The sequence below is a fragment of the Zosterops lateralis genome, assembly GCF_965231275.1.
Source record: "Zosterops lateralis genome assembly, chromosome: 3".
Taxonomy (NCBI): domain Eukaryota; kingdom Metazoa; phylum Chordata; class Aves; order Passeriformes; family Zosteropidae; genus Zosterops; species Zosterops lateralis.
In genome coordinates this window covers 955473-972378 of record NC_139764.1, presented here as the reverse complement: position 1 = coordinate 972378, position 16906 = coordinate 955473, and the positions used below count along the sequence as shown (strand labels likewise).

General features: G+C 46.7%; 2 protein-coding genes across 4 annotated transcripts; both read right to left on the bottom strand.

Annotated features, from left to right (window-relative positions):
- Positions 1-107: 107 nt before the first annotated feature.
- MALL (mal, T cell differentiation protein like) lies at positions 108-2691 on the bottom strand. 2 transcript variants are annotated; one of them, XM_083856513.1, is made up of 4 exons: positions 2556-2691; positions 1326-1493; positions 984-1112; positions 108-624 (listed from the first exon to the last, which is right to left on the bottom strand). In XM_083856513.1, the coding sequence occupies exons 1-4, from the start codon at positions 2655-2657 to the stop codon at positions 562-564; spliced, it is 462 nt and encodes a 153-aa protein (XP_083712639.1). In that variant the 5' UTR covers positions 2658-2691; the 3' UTR covers positions 108-561. The 2 variants fall into 2 exon arrangements, with proteins under 2 accessions (XP_083712639.1, XP_083712640.1); XM_083856514.1 differs by lacking the exon at positions 2556-2691 and adding an exon at positions 1975-2078.
- Positions 2692-4256: 1565 nt separating this feature from the next.
- On the bottom strand, positions 4257-16115 carry NPHP1 (nephrocystin 1; the record flags this gene model as incomplete). 2 transcript variants are annotated; one of them, XM_083856505.1, is made up of 19 exons in its annotated part: positions 4257-4661; positions 6047-6091; positions 6202-6275; positions 7812-7924; positions 8032-8131; positions 8407-8483; positions 9349-9431; positions 10376-10486; positions 10759-10833; positions 11648-11776; positions 12064-12158; positions 12736-12820; positions 13103-13142; positions 13270-13361; positions 13843-13944; positions 14130-14322; positions 14660-14796; positions 15200-15260; positions 15868-16115. In XM_083856505.1, 19 exons carry the CDS (start codon positions 16113-16115, stop codon positions 4383-4385), a joined length of 2139 nt encoding a protein of 712 aa, XP_083712631.1. In that variant the 3' UTR covers positions 4257-4382. The 2 variants fall into 2 exon arrangements, with proteins under 2 accessions (XP_083712631.1, XP_083712632.1); XM_083856506.1 differs by having other exon boundaries at positions 8032-8128.
- Positions 16116-16906: the final 791 nt, after the last annotated feature.

Sequence of the window (16906 nt, the reverse complement as noted above, 5' to 3'; positions counted from 1 at the left end):
TACTTGTTTAAAATCTGTCGTAGCTTTCTAAGCGAACATTTTCTGTTTCTTTTCTAACTCTTGGAGAGTGAAATGAGCTTGTTCAGTGAACACAGTTTACAGAGTAGTTAAAATCTGTCAGTTGATACTTTATTCCAAATACAGCATTTACCAAATAAAACCATCTGAAAGTCAAGGAACACAATCTTGTATCATTGTTATGAATTTGTGTTGGGGAAGGATGGAGCTCAACCAGGGAAAGGCAAATAACATAAAAAAGGAGACTTTGCTGAAGGAACAGTGATTTATTTTTTTCCCCTCCCCTTGGTGTCAATATTTGGCAGAATGTCAGAATTGGAGGCTTGGGGCCTGCCCTTGTTTAGCCCCCAGGCAAGGCAGGAAATGTCCCACAGGCACACCAACAGTGTGCCAGCAAAATCCCTCCTGTGATGAAGTGCAAAACGACTTGCTGTTCCTGAGGCCTGGTGACAGGGCTGGGGCAGGGACATCTTGGGAAGACAGCAGGGTCTCTCACACTGGGAAAGCCCTTGTCCTCCAGAGGTGAATCTGGTGCTGCCAAGATCACTGGTAGTAGATGCTGAAGGCGTGGAGGATGTACAGGAATGTTGTGAGGAAGGCGAAGAACTGCACAAGAGGAAGAAGAGGGCGGGTCAGCTGGCAGAGGCAAACCCCATCTCCTCCCAGGACTCTCAGCTTGGGGAAGCCTCCCACCCTAGAGCTCTCTAGGCTCTCCCAGCCTCAAAGGGCAGCCAAAGCCTCAGCCTTTCCCGGGATGCAGCCACATCAGGCTGTCCGTGAACTGGTGGACAGACCGTGAGTAGCCGATGCTAGCTGCATGACCCACAGAGACGAGGATGTGAAGCTCTGCCCCATGTGACACTTGTGGGGCTTTGGGGTGGTTCTGCTGTGGCTTTAGCACGTGCTGTTGCCTCTCCCAGAGGGCACTGTGTGTTCTGCAGCCTGGCAGGGTGCTTGGCACTCACCGATGCGGCGCTGTTGAGTTGGTAGTTGAGTGGCGCGTTTGGGCCAAACTCAGAATTGATGGTTGCGTTAGCCTGCAGGACAGCAGCGCTCATGTACAGAATGGCTGTGGAGCCATGGTACAAACTGTCCTGCAAAACAAAGCCCCTGTGAGTGCCCCAGAGGGGGACATGTGCCTGGACAGGGCTGGACCAAACCCTCCCAAGCAGTGCTTTCACATCAGAGCTCCCCTGGACTTCGCAGTTGAGGCAAAAGGAGGAAAGGGTTGGTGCGTCACCAGCCACGGGGGTCCTACACCCACATTCCTGCTGCCAACATCTGCCCGTGTTCCATCCCCTCCTTACCAGCACTTTCCAGTTCTCACTGTTCCTGTGGAAGCCGAGGAGGTAGCTTAAGAGGAGCAGCAGGGAGATGAGGCAGGAGGTGAGGGACACATACATCACCCATCCCTGAAGCAGTGGCAAGGAGACGGAGGTAGCAGCAACGAGGATCCACACCCAGGTCCCGCAGACCTGCCAGGGACAAACAGGCGCCTCTGATGAGTGTGGGATGAGGAAAAGCTTTTTTCCTCCCCAGTTCCCTCCTCGCCTCCCTCCTGGGCTTGGCCGCAGCAGTCAGCGGAACCTCTGCATCTTTCCCAGAGCATCCTGGTGCGACAACAAGCAAGCTGGCACTGATTTCCCTGAACACTCATGGGAAATGAGTGTTCCCACAAAAGGGAAGGGTTTGCTGCCACCTTCCACACAAGGAAATATCTCACCCCGAGGGATTTGGTGGAGAAGCCAGAAAATGTGCTTTTATCTGGAAAAAGTGAATGGCCTCCTCAGCCCAGCCCTGCCTGCTCATTAATCTCGGGGGCTTGGAATCACAGCGCGAGGAAGTCTACTCTCAGCTCCATGCACCAGCTTGGAGCAAGTTGCATGCTCTGGATCCACCCAAAATATTTACTGAGCACAAAAAGCACACGGGGTTATCAGGATGAGCCTGTGCCACCTGTGCCATCCCAGCTGAGGTGGGTGAAATTGCAGCAGGGAGCTGAGCACACTGCCACAGGCAGGGATTGTGCCTGTGGAGCATGGGGTGTGTGGGCTGCCAGCCCCGGTGCACTATGACAAAGTACACCTGCTGCTATCTTGGCCAGTCCCACTGAATGCCCTCTGGACCCAGAAGCAATTGAAAGAATCATGGAATGTCACACATTGCAAGACGCCCAACTGCATTCAACCCCTGGAACGACTTGATCCAGAGAGGAAAATTTCCTTGATTTTCAAGCCATTTCTACATAACAAGACCTGCTTCGTGATAACAAGAGCTGCTCCTCTGCCCTGGACGGGCCAGCAGCTCTTCAGCCTCTCCCAGCCCCACGGCAGCCAGTGATCCTCACACAGGCTGTGATGGAGCTGAGTGTACCTTGTCCTCAAGCTGTTCCTAAAAACCCCATCAGGAATACTCTGTGCATTCAGCATAAGCTCAAAGACAAGATGTCACTTCCCAGTAATGATGCCTTCAGGACGGTTTCGGGAAATTTTAGCCGGGAGTGGGTCCCTTGAGGCAGCGGAGCGAGGCATACTCACGATCTCCGGCAGGATGAAGGCGTAGGGGATGGTTTTGAAGATGGCGGGTCCGGAGGGCAGGGCGGGCTGCGTGGAGGCTGCGGAGGGACCCACCGAGGCCATCTCTCCTCGGGTGACACCGCTCCGCTCGGCTCCGCTGGCGCTCGCCTGCCCCGCGCCGCTCCCGTGCGGGATTTAAGGGACACGCCCGTGGGACGTAATACGGGAACCGGCCCGGGCTGGCACCGCGCCGCTGCCCCGGCCCGACGAGCCCCGGGCACCGCCGGAGACTGTGGCGGCTCTGTGCATCCCACTGCCAGCCGGGATGGGACAGAGCGGGACCCCGGCCCACCACGCAGCAATGCAAGGTCATTAACTGGAGGGGAGAGGGAAAAAACTTCTTACATCTCGCCGGGACAGAAATGTTTCCTGCAAACAGTTGTCCTTGGCACGCTTCCAAGCCTGAAATATTTTACCTTCACTGTTGCTGCCTCCTCCCCTTTCTGTTCAGGTTTCTGCCCCGTGGTCACGCCAGACCCCTCCCCACCCTCCAGGCAAATCCAACCTTCAGAAACTAGCAGGTAAATTTTACAAACACACCGGGAGGGTTTGGCAATGTGATCCCAAGTGCCCAGTAGGGTTTGAAGGAGAGCTACAGGAATTTCTGCCTCCTGGCAAATGCATTTTTGATTCGGGAAGCACTTGCTGTTTCATCCACTGCCCCAGAACTCCCACATAAGGGGTGGGATGAAAGGCTGGGGATGGCCCTTCTGTCTGGTGGCCAGAATGAGAGGACAGAATGACCCCATTACCACGGGCAATGGGCTACAGCACTGTCCTAGTGAGATATCCCAGCTCTGCCAGGCGAGACGGATGATGCCCCAGGAACTCGGCTTCTATGCCAAGTTCTTGTGCAACACAGAGCAAAGATCAAACCCATGTCTCTTGTCTGAGCCCTTCCTAGGCTGGGGGAAGTGTCCTGTGGTATTTCTGGAAGCTCCACTTTACAGATGCTCTGGTGGGAGCTGTTTTTTGGCTCCATGCAGTGGAGGCTTTCAAAAAACTTGTTTTAAATCTCACCAGACAAAACTGAGCCTGGGCTTAAATCCATGTGTGACACAGTGGCAATGTCCCCATCACCCTGCAGGAAGCATCCAGATGCTCCAGCACTAAAGAGAAAGTGGATTAACCACTTCCCCCTGGCAGTGGGCAGCATGCAAAGCCTGCTGTCCCAAGGCACTCATGGGCCAGCAAAGGAAATAATCCTGGGGAAATGCAGCATTCTCAGGATTCCCACCAGCTATTATTTGTGTTGGGTCAGGCACATTCCTTGGAGTAACCCAGCCTTCTCCTGAGTGGGGGAGAAGAATAGGCAAACAGTCTAAAAACAGAGCAACCTGCTGGTCACTGGAAGGGCAAGAGAGGGTTCTTCCTCTAAGCTGGCTGCCCTTGCTCAGCAGCATTCTTAAAGATTGCTGTTCTTTCCCTTCCCTGCTCCCAGGCTGCTGGGGGACTGGGACAAAGAGCCTTTTGTTCACTCTGATTAAAACAACACTGGAAATTAATTGGAATCTGCATGAAGAGTAGAAAAGGGCTACCTCAGCTTTGGCATAATATGACACTTGACATGGCTACAAACAGGTAGCAACAGGCAACCAGAGCCTTGTTTAACACTACAAAGTTACAAATTAAAAATATAGCCTTCAGTAGATAGATGGATAAAATAATTTTAATCTCTCTCAAAATCTTAATTGTGCTAAAATATCCATTGCAATTCAGATCCTACACAATCTCTTTGGTAAGAATTTAATTTTATTGTTACTATGTCCTTAGAGAGCCTTGAATTGTTCATTGTCCAGAATTGTTTTCCCTCACTTTTCCTAAGAAATCATAGGCCAGCTCTGAGATGTCAAAGGCTCTGTGGGTGTTTCCTGATGACAACAGGTACTTCAGCGCACCGTCGTTCTCCCGGCTCCTTTTCAGGAAGTCATGGATCACTTTCCAGCGAGACAGTTCCACCTCTTCCTCAGCCCATTTGTAGCTGGGGAGGAATGTGGAGCACAGCAGAGGGAACACAGAGTCATGGTACACCAGGACAAATGCAGACTTCAGGAATTCTTGATCTCTCTGCAGAAAAGAGTGTTTGAAAATACTTCAGTGCAAACACATGGTGTTGCCAAGTATTGTACATGGGGAAAAAACAAACAACTCACTACCAGCTCCCAGGAAAACAACGGGAAGAGATTTGACCTTCCTAAACACACATCTGTTATCCTGGATAAGCCTTCAACATATCAACAAACCTGCACCCTGAACTCTGCCAGCCTTCCCACAAACTACAGGCACTGAGAGCCCTTTGGTGTGGGGTATTAGTATTTCTTAAAAGCAGTGTCACATCCTCCCTGCCCTGGAAGCCCAAACTCTTCCCACTTCCCTGCTGTCCTAGGCGGAGCATGGCTCTGATCCCACTCCTTGGAGCCAGAGGTGATGCTGCCCCTGGGCACTATTGTCCCACCCTTTGTGCATGGTGAGACTTGTGTGCTCCCATGTAAAGATCAGTCTGAAAACCCAGAGACAAAGGATCGGGCTGGTCAATTATCAAACGCGCAGGAAAGACCCAAATCCAGAGTGTACCAGCCTCAGGAGTGCTGTGCCTGGCAGGGAGTATTTTACAGCTCAGCCTCACAGAACCATGCGAGGGGTGAGTGTTCAGCAGGCAGCAATCCTCCCGTGGGAGTGGCACATGCCAATCAGGTAGAACTGGATGGTTAGGGGATCCGGGGGAGTTGCCAATTCCGTGAGCAGATCTGCTTTCCTCTTGGATGAATGGCCCTGAGTCAGCCACTCTGACTCAGAGGGTGTTCTCCATAAACGGGGAGCGATCCTTGTGCATCAATCCAAGAGCATGCATGGGGAATGAAATATTCTGCTGCTGCCCCCAGGGAATCCAGGATTGAGAGCCAATGGCTTTCTCATTCAGTTCCCTGCAGCTGCTATCTGTCCAGGGTACAGGAGGCAGGACAAGATGTGGGTGAGCCCAGGGACAACCAGGCCAGTTCTACATGCCAAAATGTGGGATTACAACTGTCTGGGGTAGGGAGATCTGAGGAATTTGGGGGCTTTTTCCCAGGCAGATTGTGGAGGACTGAAGCTCAGAGTTTGGAGGAGGGAAGATGATTTTGTGGGCATACACAGCCCCTTTTGTATCCATGGAAAGCTTTTACCAGCTGACTATTGGAAGCACATCATGACAGGGAGCCCCACACTGGGTGCCAACCTGTAACAGGTTCCCTCCTAACAACACTGAAATGAAAAGTTACAAGTTAATTTAATTTTGTTCCTGGTTTACTGTTATAAATCTGGGTGAGAAATGTTAAGAACTGCATTCACATATCTCTATTTTCTAAACAGATGTACAGTGAGAGGGAAAGCTAAGCAGCAATTGCACTGGCAGGGAGCAGCTAGTTGGAATTACCCTGAATATAAAGAAAGAAAAACCTGTAGTTTGTTACCTTCTCACTTCGCTTCAATGTTCTTTCTTTGTCTGCCCAGGCACTCTAAAATGAAATGTAAAATAAGACCAAGGCTGTGCAGAACCTTGTCTTCTCCCAGGACAAAAAAAAAAAAAGCTCAGATTTTGCCTGGAAATCCTGACAAGGTAACATACCCGAAGTGCATCCATCAGGTCTGGCTGATCCAGGAGTTGAGGGAAAGTTGCTAAAACAGGATTACAGATTAAGTCTGAAACAGAAAACAAACACATTCAAGGCTAACGAAGAATCAGGATGGTTTTCAAAGTATCGGGACATCCAGGTATTCAGCACATCCCCTCCTGCCCAATTATTCCAAAGGGAGAATGAGCTGTGACAGTTCTCCAGAGCAGGGAAGGTAGGAGGACTCTCTAAAAACTGTTCTGACTGCAGCCAATTCTCAGTGGCTGAGAGACAGTTAAACTAGGAGAGGAGACACACAAACCCCAGTGCTGTGTATTGGGAATGGCAGCAAACACGAGTCCTTCCTGATTTACCTGCCAGGGGTGTTTTCCCCTATTTCTGCACCTGTCCTTTTTATACACAGCTGCAATTGTGCTGCTTGGTTTGGATGTTATGGATAAACAGCCTGGCATGTCTAGTGTGGCATTTTAGGAGAACCAGAGACTGTGGGCTCAGTATTTTCTGAGCCTGAGAATTGCTGAGCTCTTCCCAAGTGAAACTTTTCAACAGTTTTCTTTTTCCCAAAACAACCTTGTGTAAACCATGTTCCTTTCCATAACAACAGGTGTTACTGAGCCAATAGGAGAGGTGTCAGTCCTATGGACCAATAATGTGCCTTTTAGTGCAGCATGTTATAAAAGGGTTGAATGAATTGTAAATAAAGCCTTCTCATTTCTACTGCCTCCTGACTGGAGCCAAGCATCTTTATTTCATGTCCTACTGCAACAAGGGACCAAGTGCACAGTGGATTTTCACAATGGGACACGTATCCCACTGCACAGGTGTCTTGGTGCTTTTTGGGTCACTCCCATAAGAAATCACTCTACTCTTGTCATTAATTCATGAGACTGTGGATAAGATTCCAAGTGAGAGAGCAGGATTTTGGCTGAAGTGTTTTCTTCATGTGATTTCAAATATTGAATGTACATTTGTTTCTTCACCTTGAAGTTGATGGGAAGCTTGGTAAACATGAAGCATTTACTAATGCCAAAACATTTCAGGGAAGAGAGCCAGGACTGATGACTTCTGGGAAGTAGAACAGACATTTTCAGATGTCTATTCCTAAAGTGATGATGGATTTTGAAATAATGGAAATCTTCTTTAGCTGTAGAGCTACCAGAACAACTTCTGGGATAAAGCTGTTCAATGACTTAATTTGAAGTCTGAATCCAAAGGGATGCAGTTTGACTCCAGGAGAGGTTGTCAGCCTGATCTACTGTCCTAAATTATGAAGATCAAATCAAGTAAGTGTGGCAGTTCTCACCTATATAAATTCATATGTAGAACAGTTAAGAAATGTGATTTTTCCTTTTTTCAAGTTGGTTTTAAAATGGAGAAAGCTATAAACTGTCATTAGTTCTGTTGAATAATCAGGGCAAGACACTGAGCTCTAAAACCAGAATTCTCCAGCTTCTATCTCTCCCTACTGTCAGTAAGTAAATAATAATTAAAAAATAAAAATAAAGAGGATAACTTAGCCTGAGTGCCAAAAAGATCTCTTACCAAAGGGAGACTCTGGACAGAGTCATTCCCTGGAAGAACCTGATCTTCCTCCAGTGCTCACCTGTGCTTTGCATGCTTATTCTGTCCTTCAGGAGGGCATCTCCAAGGATTTGCCGATAAAACACCAGGAGATGGATGTAGCACATGCCCCCAACTAATGTTTCAGGGAGAAAACTGTTGGGAAAATAAGGGACAGCAGTTGAGATGTTTATTGCAAACACTGCAGATTTCTCTAGGCTATGTGGAATACTTTTTCATTTTATGTAAGCACAAGGACTCACTTCAGGATGTCTTTTGAATGCACACTCGGTGACTTCACTTTCACCAGAAGCACAGGCTGTTTCCTGAGGCTTATAAACTGCTGAAAAACCCCAGAGCCTGCTGCAGGAATAAACACTCCATATTCAAACAGTCAGTTTGAAGCAACAGTAATAATTATATCACAAAAACGGGCATTTCAGTGGGTTGAGAACTCTTTCGAGTTCAGTTAGCCTGGCATCACCCAGCTCCCCACAGCCCAGGCAAGAGCAGATAAATAATGAAACACATGCAAAAATAGAACACGCAAACCCAAACCAGGCTATGGGGACTGTTGTGAAGGAGATGCAGCATTAATCACATTATTATGTTTATATAATATTGAAAACAAACCACACCTCTCCTTGATATTGATGGGTCAACCTCAACGCCTCTCTCATAGGGAGTCCCACCACTCAAGACCAGCTCATACATCCTGTTAATAAAGATAAATTTGAAGCTTGTATTGGCATATTGGGAATTCAACTGTTTTTGAAATTTGATTATACTGAGAGGTCAAATATTTTAAAAGCCATTAAAAACATCGTTTCTTTTCCACAGCCCAAATATTTTTCTTGTATGGAATTTAGCAATTATTTCACTAAAATGGTTTTGAGGAACCATCACTTCAACAATTTAAATCTTCCATATTTAAAAATTGTTAAAGAATAATGTAACCCCAGTTCTGCCAAGAGTAATTCACTGCTGAAACAAGCATGAAATTTAATCTGCAATACTATGCTTACTTAATGAAATAGTAGTACCATATTTAAAAAATGAGACTTAGAAGAGTTTTAGAGACTTCTAGAACAGTAGAAGTGTCCTGTGGGTATTGTTTTTGTTCTGTAACCCAGATAAATTCAGAGTACATACACACAATGTATATATGTCTACCAATATTTAGTAAAAACTGAGTCTTGAAAGTCTGCGCTACAATGAATTATTTCTGCCAATAAACAGAAAGTTTTCCTACATTTAATAAAATAAAAATATATACATTTTATTATTCTTTCAGATGACCAGACCCACTAATCATAAAGCAGATGCAAAATATAATTCAAGAGCAATGAGAGATTCATTCACAGCAACCCCTACCTAACTCCAGGTTTTGGGAACCTGCCTCCCAAGTTTTCACATGGGAAAGGGATAATGTAGCAAAGAGGAGCCAGAATCATAAAGGACTGGGCTGGATGCCCCACCAGTGTGTAAGTATAAAAGATGAGCTTTACTCTTACTCTAAAACAGATGTATGTACATCTATGTGTAAATACAGGGAGAGCAAGAAAAGGCAACGAACTCACTTGGAAGGAACAGGAATCCCACTGGAAGTGAAAAGCTTCAGAAAGGCCCAGCCACAGCTCAGCTCTCCTCTGTCACCTGTTAACTAGAAAAAAAGAGAAATGTAAATTATTTGAGCAGCTGACCCAGAATGAGCAACTGAACCACAATTAATCGCAGTAACCACATCAAAATTGTTGTAGTTATCCCTCTTTTCCTCTTTCATCCTTGTGTGTTTAAAAATCACAGTCTGCCTTCTCTGAGGGTAGTTTTTCTGGCTTTACCATCTATTGTCTTTCTACCTGTTGTGCTTTCCAGCAGCATATCCCAGATGGACAGGCTCTATCTGTGTAAAGTGGAGCTGGAAACCACTGTCCATGCTGCTGAAGCAGTTAAAACTTTAGTTTTCAAGTTCAAGGAATTTAGTCTGAAATAAATCACAGAGATGGAAAACTCCAGAAGTGAAGAGAGAATTAATCCATTGTGATCCCATGGCATGGGATCTTTGGCATAAGTGACTTCAGTGTTGGTACAGGGACACTCAGGTCCGTGAGTTAGAGGGACTTTGATTCTCTAATTAGGGATATTCTCCCATCAGAGAATCCCAGAATGGTTTGGGTCTGAAGGGATTTTAAAGATCATCTCATTCCAGCCCCCTGCCATAGGCAGGGACACTTCCACTATCCCAGGTTGCTCCAAGCCCTGTCCAACCTGGCCTTGGACACTTCCAGGGATCCAGGGGCAGCCACAGCTTCTCTGGGCATCCTGTGCCAGGGCCTCAGCACCCTCACAGGGAAGAATTCCTTCCCAATATCCTATCTATCCTTGCCCTCTGATAGTGGGAAGTCATTCCCCCTTGCCCTATCACTACATGACCTTGTGAAAAGTCTTTCTCCATCTTTCCTGCAGGCTCCTTCCAGGTAATCCTATTCTCTAATCCCATTCTCTGATGAGGAATATTCTCTAGTCCTGTTCTCTAACTGGGGACAGCTGGTTCCCTTAATGAACCTGCACTTGGGAGTGATTTCCACTGCACCTCCCCACACTCACATTGCACCTGTACATGATGCCAAGCTCAAACAATATTCCAATGTCTGAAGACAGGGAGTTGGACCTGACAAAAGTGTCACCATCAAGCAAGCTGGGTAAGATGCCCATCACCTGATACAGAGAGAGAGGGAGGAAAAAAAATTAAGTTAATGTATCTATTAAAAAAAAAAATTCTTGATTTTTGAAGACCATCAAGCACATCCTTCTTTTAACACAAGATCTCAGACCCAACCCCACTGCATATAAAAATGAGGGGAGACCCCATTCCAGTGAAAACCTTGCTCCCCTTATTGTCTTTCCATGGAACACAGTTGGGCCACCAAGGTGCACTTTAGTGACACTGAAGGAAGAAGCTGTAAAAAGCCAGTGGCTGTGTCACCTACCTTTGGAGAAAAGGTCCAAGTTTGAGGATTTTTAGGCAGCCACGTAGCTCTCACTGTGTGAATGTTACTCAGCACCTGAAATGGGGAAAAAAAGCTAAGGCAAGTTTTTCTGGAAAGCCCTGCTCCCAGAAAATGCAGGGTTATCCCTGATGGATCCAACACTACACACAGACAGTTTCTTCCAGACAACTGGAAGAAAACTGCTGGATAATCAGGGTTATGTTTTTATTAAAAGCTGCTCTGCACACACACCAAGGAACAGAAGATCAAGGGTATGTGGAGGAATCTGACCCTGACCCAGCTGCTCCCGTGCCCATCCGAGGAGACAGATCAGCCCAGGAAACACTCCAGGAACACAAAGGAGCCAGGAGGCACAATGGCAGGTGGGGGACCCGAAATTAGGGACTCAGAGAAATGGAGCTCCCGCCCCAGCCCCTCCCAGGGCCACTCAGCACAGCCCTGAGCCCCAGGGGCTGGTTGTGACTATCACCCTGAGTCAGGAGCAGCTCCCTGGCTCGCCTCACATTGCTCAGTGGCATTTTGGGGCTGCACCTGATTTACCTGATTTAGAGGAAAGCAGAGGGGGAGAAACCAAAGGCAGAAAAGGGGAGGGATCATGTGCTTTGTGGAGTACCAAGGGTGGGAAGCAGGGCTGAGTGTGCTTGCCTGGCCAGGCCCATCAATGCAGTCTGGCCTGTTTTATCATTCAGTTCTATTTTTCTGGGTGAGTGGGCTCAAACCAGACTCATCTGAGCATAAATTAAGCAGCCTGGGATGTGGGTTGTGCGTGCGTGTCTCTGAGTGAGACAGAGAGGAACAAGAACCTGAAGGATCCTGGAAGTTCCAAACCTCCCTCAGTCCTTTTTTGGGAAGCAGACACGTTCCTTACCCGACTGCCGTCAAAGAGGCAGAGCCGGACATGCCGGCTGAGGACCCTTACGCCAGTTCCAGGGAAAGGGATCATCTTGCAGCTGCATAAAGTGACAATCAGGGACACTCTGGTGGGTCTAGGATGGATCTGAAACACAGCAGAAGGAGGATTAAACCTACAGGGCCCTCTGCACGTGGTGTCTCATTTTGTGTTTATGGACTGAGGTGATTCTCCCAACCACAAACCCAGTGCAGCGGTAACAGCAGGATTTCTTTCTTCATAAGCCTTCAGCTCTGCCCTAAGGATGTTTTAGTGGGACAGACAGAAGGTCCCAGCAGAAGAAATATTCCAGAAATGGTGCAAATTAAGACACAATCATTAGCCAAAAGGAAAGGAGGGAAATTAAGTTTGTCCCCCTTAGCAGCAATACTCACAGTATTTCTCTCAGAGTTCCACACTAAGTCTTTGAAAGCCAGCTGGGATGGAGTAAGCTCAGGTTGCAAATAGTAACTTCCTCGAAACTCTTCACCTACAACAAGAGTAAATTTTAAAACTCTTCATTTTTCAAATGATCTACATTAAACCAAAAAGGACAACACCCAAAATTTATGTCCAGTTGAATATTTGACTAAATAAATCTATGGAATTATCTGCCGTGAGCACTGTTTACTATTTGTGAGTGTTGTGAAGTATTTAATCCCAAAAGCACAGTAACTTAATTTTAAAAAGAGATTTAACAGCTTTAAACAGAAAGACTAACAAAACATGAGGTATCTTAATATATTTGGTGAAGAGACTACAAAAGACCTTTGAGAAAAAGGGAAAATTAAAATTAAAAAAACCCCAACATAATTTCCTGCACAGTCAACAGGAACAAACTTCCAAAGAGGAAACTCTTTAAAATCATGAAGAAATTTGTCAGGTTTTCACATTGATAAATTAAAATTTAAGGGAAAAAATCTTTTATACATTATTTGATGGGTCAAATATAGCCAGTTAGTCAATTAATTAAAATTAAGCATTAGGGATTGGGGTCCAACAGGCTGGTGACCAGGGTGAGAAAGCCACCACAGACACCTGAGAATCCTGCCAGGCGAAATCCTTACCTTCCTCCAAGAGCTGGAAAAGCATGGATGGACGGAATCCTGCAGGAACTGCACCTGTGGTGGTCAGTACCTCCACAGTGTCATTCTAATAAAAACAAAGAAAAAAAAGATATTACTGTTCCTGCTATTTAACAGCAAATTTCATCCTAATTTACAGCTCTGTTTAGAACCAGAAATATGGGATATCAGTCACTTTCTCTGAAGCATTTCTCTGGCATTTCTTGCTACCAAAAACTCCCAAAACACAGATGTTAATTAAGAACAATGGTCTGTGATATGAGACACAGTGTTTGGGAAAAGGCACACCTTGTCTACAAAATAATAAAGATTATGGCAGGTGCAGCTGCAGTGTAAGAGAGGCACCTACCTCTGTGACGGCTCGGACAGCACTCCAGTGGGAATCTGTTCTGGAAGAAAATAAAGGGATTTATAGTAAATCCTCACATGAACAAAAACTTAACCACCAAATATTGCTCTAAAAATTGTTTTCAAATAGCAGCAGCTTCATGACCATATCTGAAACATTCCATTTACCTTTTTTTAATTTCAGTTCCATCTGCTGTTTCATCCACCACTTCTATGTGCTCTTCTGACTCCTCATGGCTTTCTTCTTCTTCCTTAGGAACCTGAAATTCACATTTAAAATGGCAAAGGGCTTGATTTCTTCCCAGTTCTGGTCTTAAAAATGCCTTCTCCAACCATGGCCCATGTTAATAGAAGTTTAGAAAAAATTAAGTAAGTTTAGAGAAGGAGATTTTCTCTCTGTGATGCAGAAAATTGTCCCACATTTACATGGCCTCCCATTTCAGATAATTTATTAAACTCCCAAATTAATCTACAGCAGTTTGGAGTCTTCGGAGTTGACTCTTAGTGACAAAAATTCTGACTTTTATATTCAAGAAACTTCTCTGCCACAACTTCACAAGGCACAGAATTTCTGCTTTTGATGGATATCTCCATCCCCATGGATAAAAACATGGGGTTACTTTCACACAACTGCCTTTATTTCCAAACAACACACTGCACTGTCACCCATTTTGTGCAGATATATAATCACTAATCTATATAAAAGAGCAGAGATTAGGACAGAGATTGCAGCACACCAACCGCAAGGTAGGTCCTGGGAACGAGGCCTCTCTCCCCCTTGGAATTTTCAGCTACCCACCAGCCATTCGCCCTCTTGTCGTGTATGAGCAGGATTTCACCTTTCTTTGGCAACAGAGGAAGAGAAAGAGACAAAAAAACCAATCAAATATTTAAATGAAAAAGGACCTAATTCCAATTTCTCACCAAATCAAGCAACTGGCTGAATCCCAAAAGCATAGGATTTCATTATAGTTACTGCTCAACTCAGAGTGATGTGCAGCAAAAACCCTTTGCAGAGAAATATTTACCACAAATGTGAGATCCCCTTCCTGGTGGGCATCAAAGTTTCCAACAGTAACACATTCTCTAACGTTTGGATTATCCAACAACTTCTCCTCATCTTCTTCTTCAGTGTCTTCTTCCTCACTTTCTTCATCTTCACTCTCCTCCTCTTCTTCATTTCCCTCTTTTGCACAAGGACCTTTCTGATGTTCCTCATCCCTACCAAAACCAAATCAAACTATTTTTAAGTATTGTTTCCACTAAACTTTTTGAAATGCTGTCAAGCCTCTGCAAGGACGTTATTCAGATTCAGCATTTTCATTCCTGTGTTTTATTCTCCGTCCTGAAGAAACTCCTCCAAATGTTATATTCCAGCCATTATCCAGCACTCTGAGAAAATCCCAGCAAGTCATAAATTACTTCTCTCCAAAGTACTTCTTTTTTAATCCTTCTTTTATTCTTCAGCTAATTAAGGGGGTGAGATAATGATTTTTCAAGGTCCATTCCAGCCATCCTTTAAAAAAACAGGTTGCGTTTGTATGTTTAAGCTACTCACCCTGGATAATTCTTTGTCACATTATCCTGACCCAAGACAAGAAGGAGTTTCTGCAGCTGCTGGGAGAGCTTTAGCAATAGCTTTTCTTCCTCTTCCTTCCTCTGGCTGTAATTCCCCACTGGCGCGGGCTCATCAGCCTGACAGAGAACCCAACAAATGCCCCAAAGAATCAAAGTTCCCCAATAAAAGAATCTAAATTCCTCTATAATGAAGTTTTCCAGATATGCCTAACAGGCTTTCCCCCTTCTTGGGCTGCTGTCATGTCCCTCTTTAGTGACAATTTTCTTACCCTTTCATTCTGCCAAGGTGAAATTCTCTGTTAAGTTTTCACCTGGGACTTGGACAAAATAAAGCATTAAAGTGAGTTCTTAAATTATACACATGGATATAAAAAATATAAATTGGAGAGATGACAAGCAGGGATCGTGCAGTGCTGGGCACTGCTCTTGTCCTGAGGCATCTAAAATAAAATGTGGATTTTTAAAAAATACTTTCCATGGTGAATTTTGGAGAAAACCACAAATTAATCTCCATACTTACTTTTTTCAAAGCATGGAGAGCATTTGTATTCTCCTCCATCAACTTCTTCAGCTGCGTACATCTGCATTGAAAGCAAGACAGGCAGGTGGTATTTTCTTAAAATTCTGACCCAAACCACAGCTGCTGAAAAGTGTCATTCTGCATGCTGTGCGCCCCTTTAGGTTGAGAATTCCAAGCCCAAACAGCAACATTTGAGAGAATTCCAGAATAGCTGGGATTGTAATAGACCTCTGGAGCTCACCCAGTCACTCCAGGTGGCTTTGGGGTGTCTCCAGAGAGGGAGGCTCTACACCCTCCCTGGGCAGCTATTCCAGTTCCCTGCCGCCCTCATTCCCTCTCATATTGAAGTAGATCTTGTGTTTCATTAATGGCCATTGCTCATCCTGTTGCTGGCACCATCTCCTTGGAGATATTTCTATGGATTGGTGAGATCCCCTCTCAGTCTTCCCTTACCCAGAATGTCCTCAGCCCCAGAAGGCTGGGAAAGAGCCAGTCTGGAAAACAGGAGAGAGAAGGGTCTGGAGGAAAGCTGTACGATTAGGAGAGAAAAAGACACAGAGAGAACGAACACTACTGAGGGTATGAGCGGGGAGGGTGAGGGCAGCGCCCGGGCGGTGGCATCGAGAGATGGGATTGGGGTGGGGGACGGGGGTCGAGATCCCCCTCACCTCAGCCAAAGGGCCTCCCGCTGTCCGGGGGCCACAGCCGCGCTCTCCGCCCGCAGCGCCTCCACCTGCAACAGGGGACGGGGGCGGTCAGGGGCCGAGACACCCGGCACCGGCCCCGGTACATCCCCGGTACCGGCCCCGGTACATCCCCGGTACCCGGCCCGGTGCAGCCCCGCTACCTGCGCCCGCAGCTCCCGGCTCCGGCGCTGCACCCGCTGCAGCGGTCCCCGCGCCCGCCGCTCCGACATCGTCACCGGGCAACGGGACGACCCCGGCGCCGCCGGATGACGGGCCCGGGGCGGGGGGACGGGCCCGGGGCGGGGCCGCCGCGCTCCGTGCCCCATGCCCGGCAGCCCGGAGCGCTAAGACCTGCCTCCTTCGCACCCGAGAGCCCCGCCGGCACCGGGCTGGGGACAAACGATACGGCGTTTTGTGATCCCTGCCGTGGATCTGTAGGGCATCCAGGCTGATGGCAGGATCGTTAAGTTGGGGAGAGAGGTCCAAGATCAAGGCCAAGCCTTAAGGGGCTCTAGGCAGTGCTTTTTCTCCCTCAAAGATTTTAGAACTCCGTAATACCTCTGAAAACCAGCAGCCTGCAATGAATCCCCCAGCACTCCCTCTCCTGGAATTCCCTAGCAATGGGCAGAAAAAATTTGCTACAGCTACCTTCTCAATTCCTTATCCGAAGTGCCAGGAGGAATTCTTGCTCCTTTGTTTCACTTGTTCATTCATCCACCAACGCATGAGCTGTTCCACCACTTAACTGTCCCCACGCCCACCCATAATGGGACTGGTTACACGTGCCCAGAAGGCAGGTTTTCACGTTTATTAAAGAAATAAAACACCTAGGAATACCATGCGATGACTTTTGCTAGTTTATTGTGTTGGCAGCGCTTCCTGGCAAGGGCAGAGCAGCAGGCTTAGAGCTGGACAAGTGCAGACAACCCTATGAAATAGGGAAATCCCAGAATCATGGAATCGCTGAGGTTGGAAAAGACCTCCGAGACCATCGAGTGCAACCCGTGACCGATCCCCACCT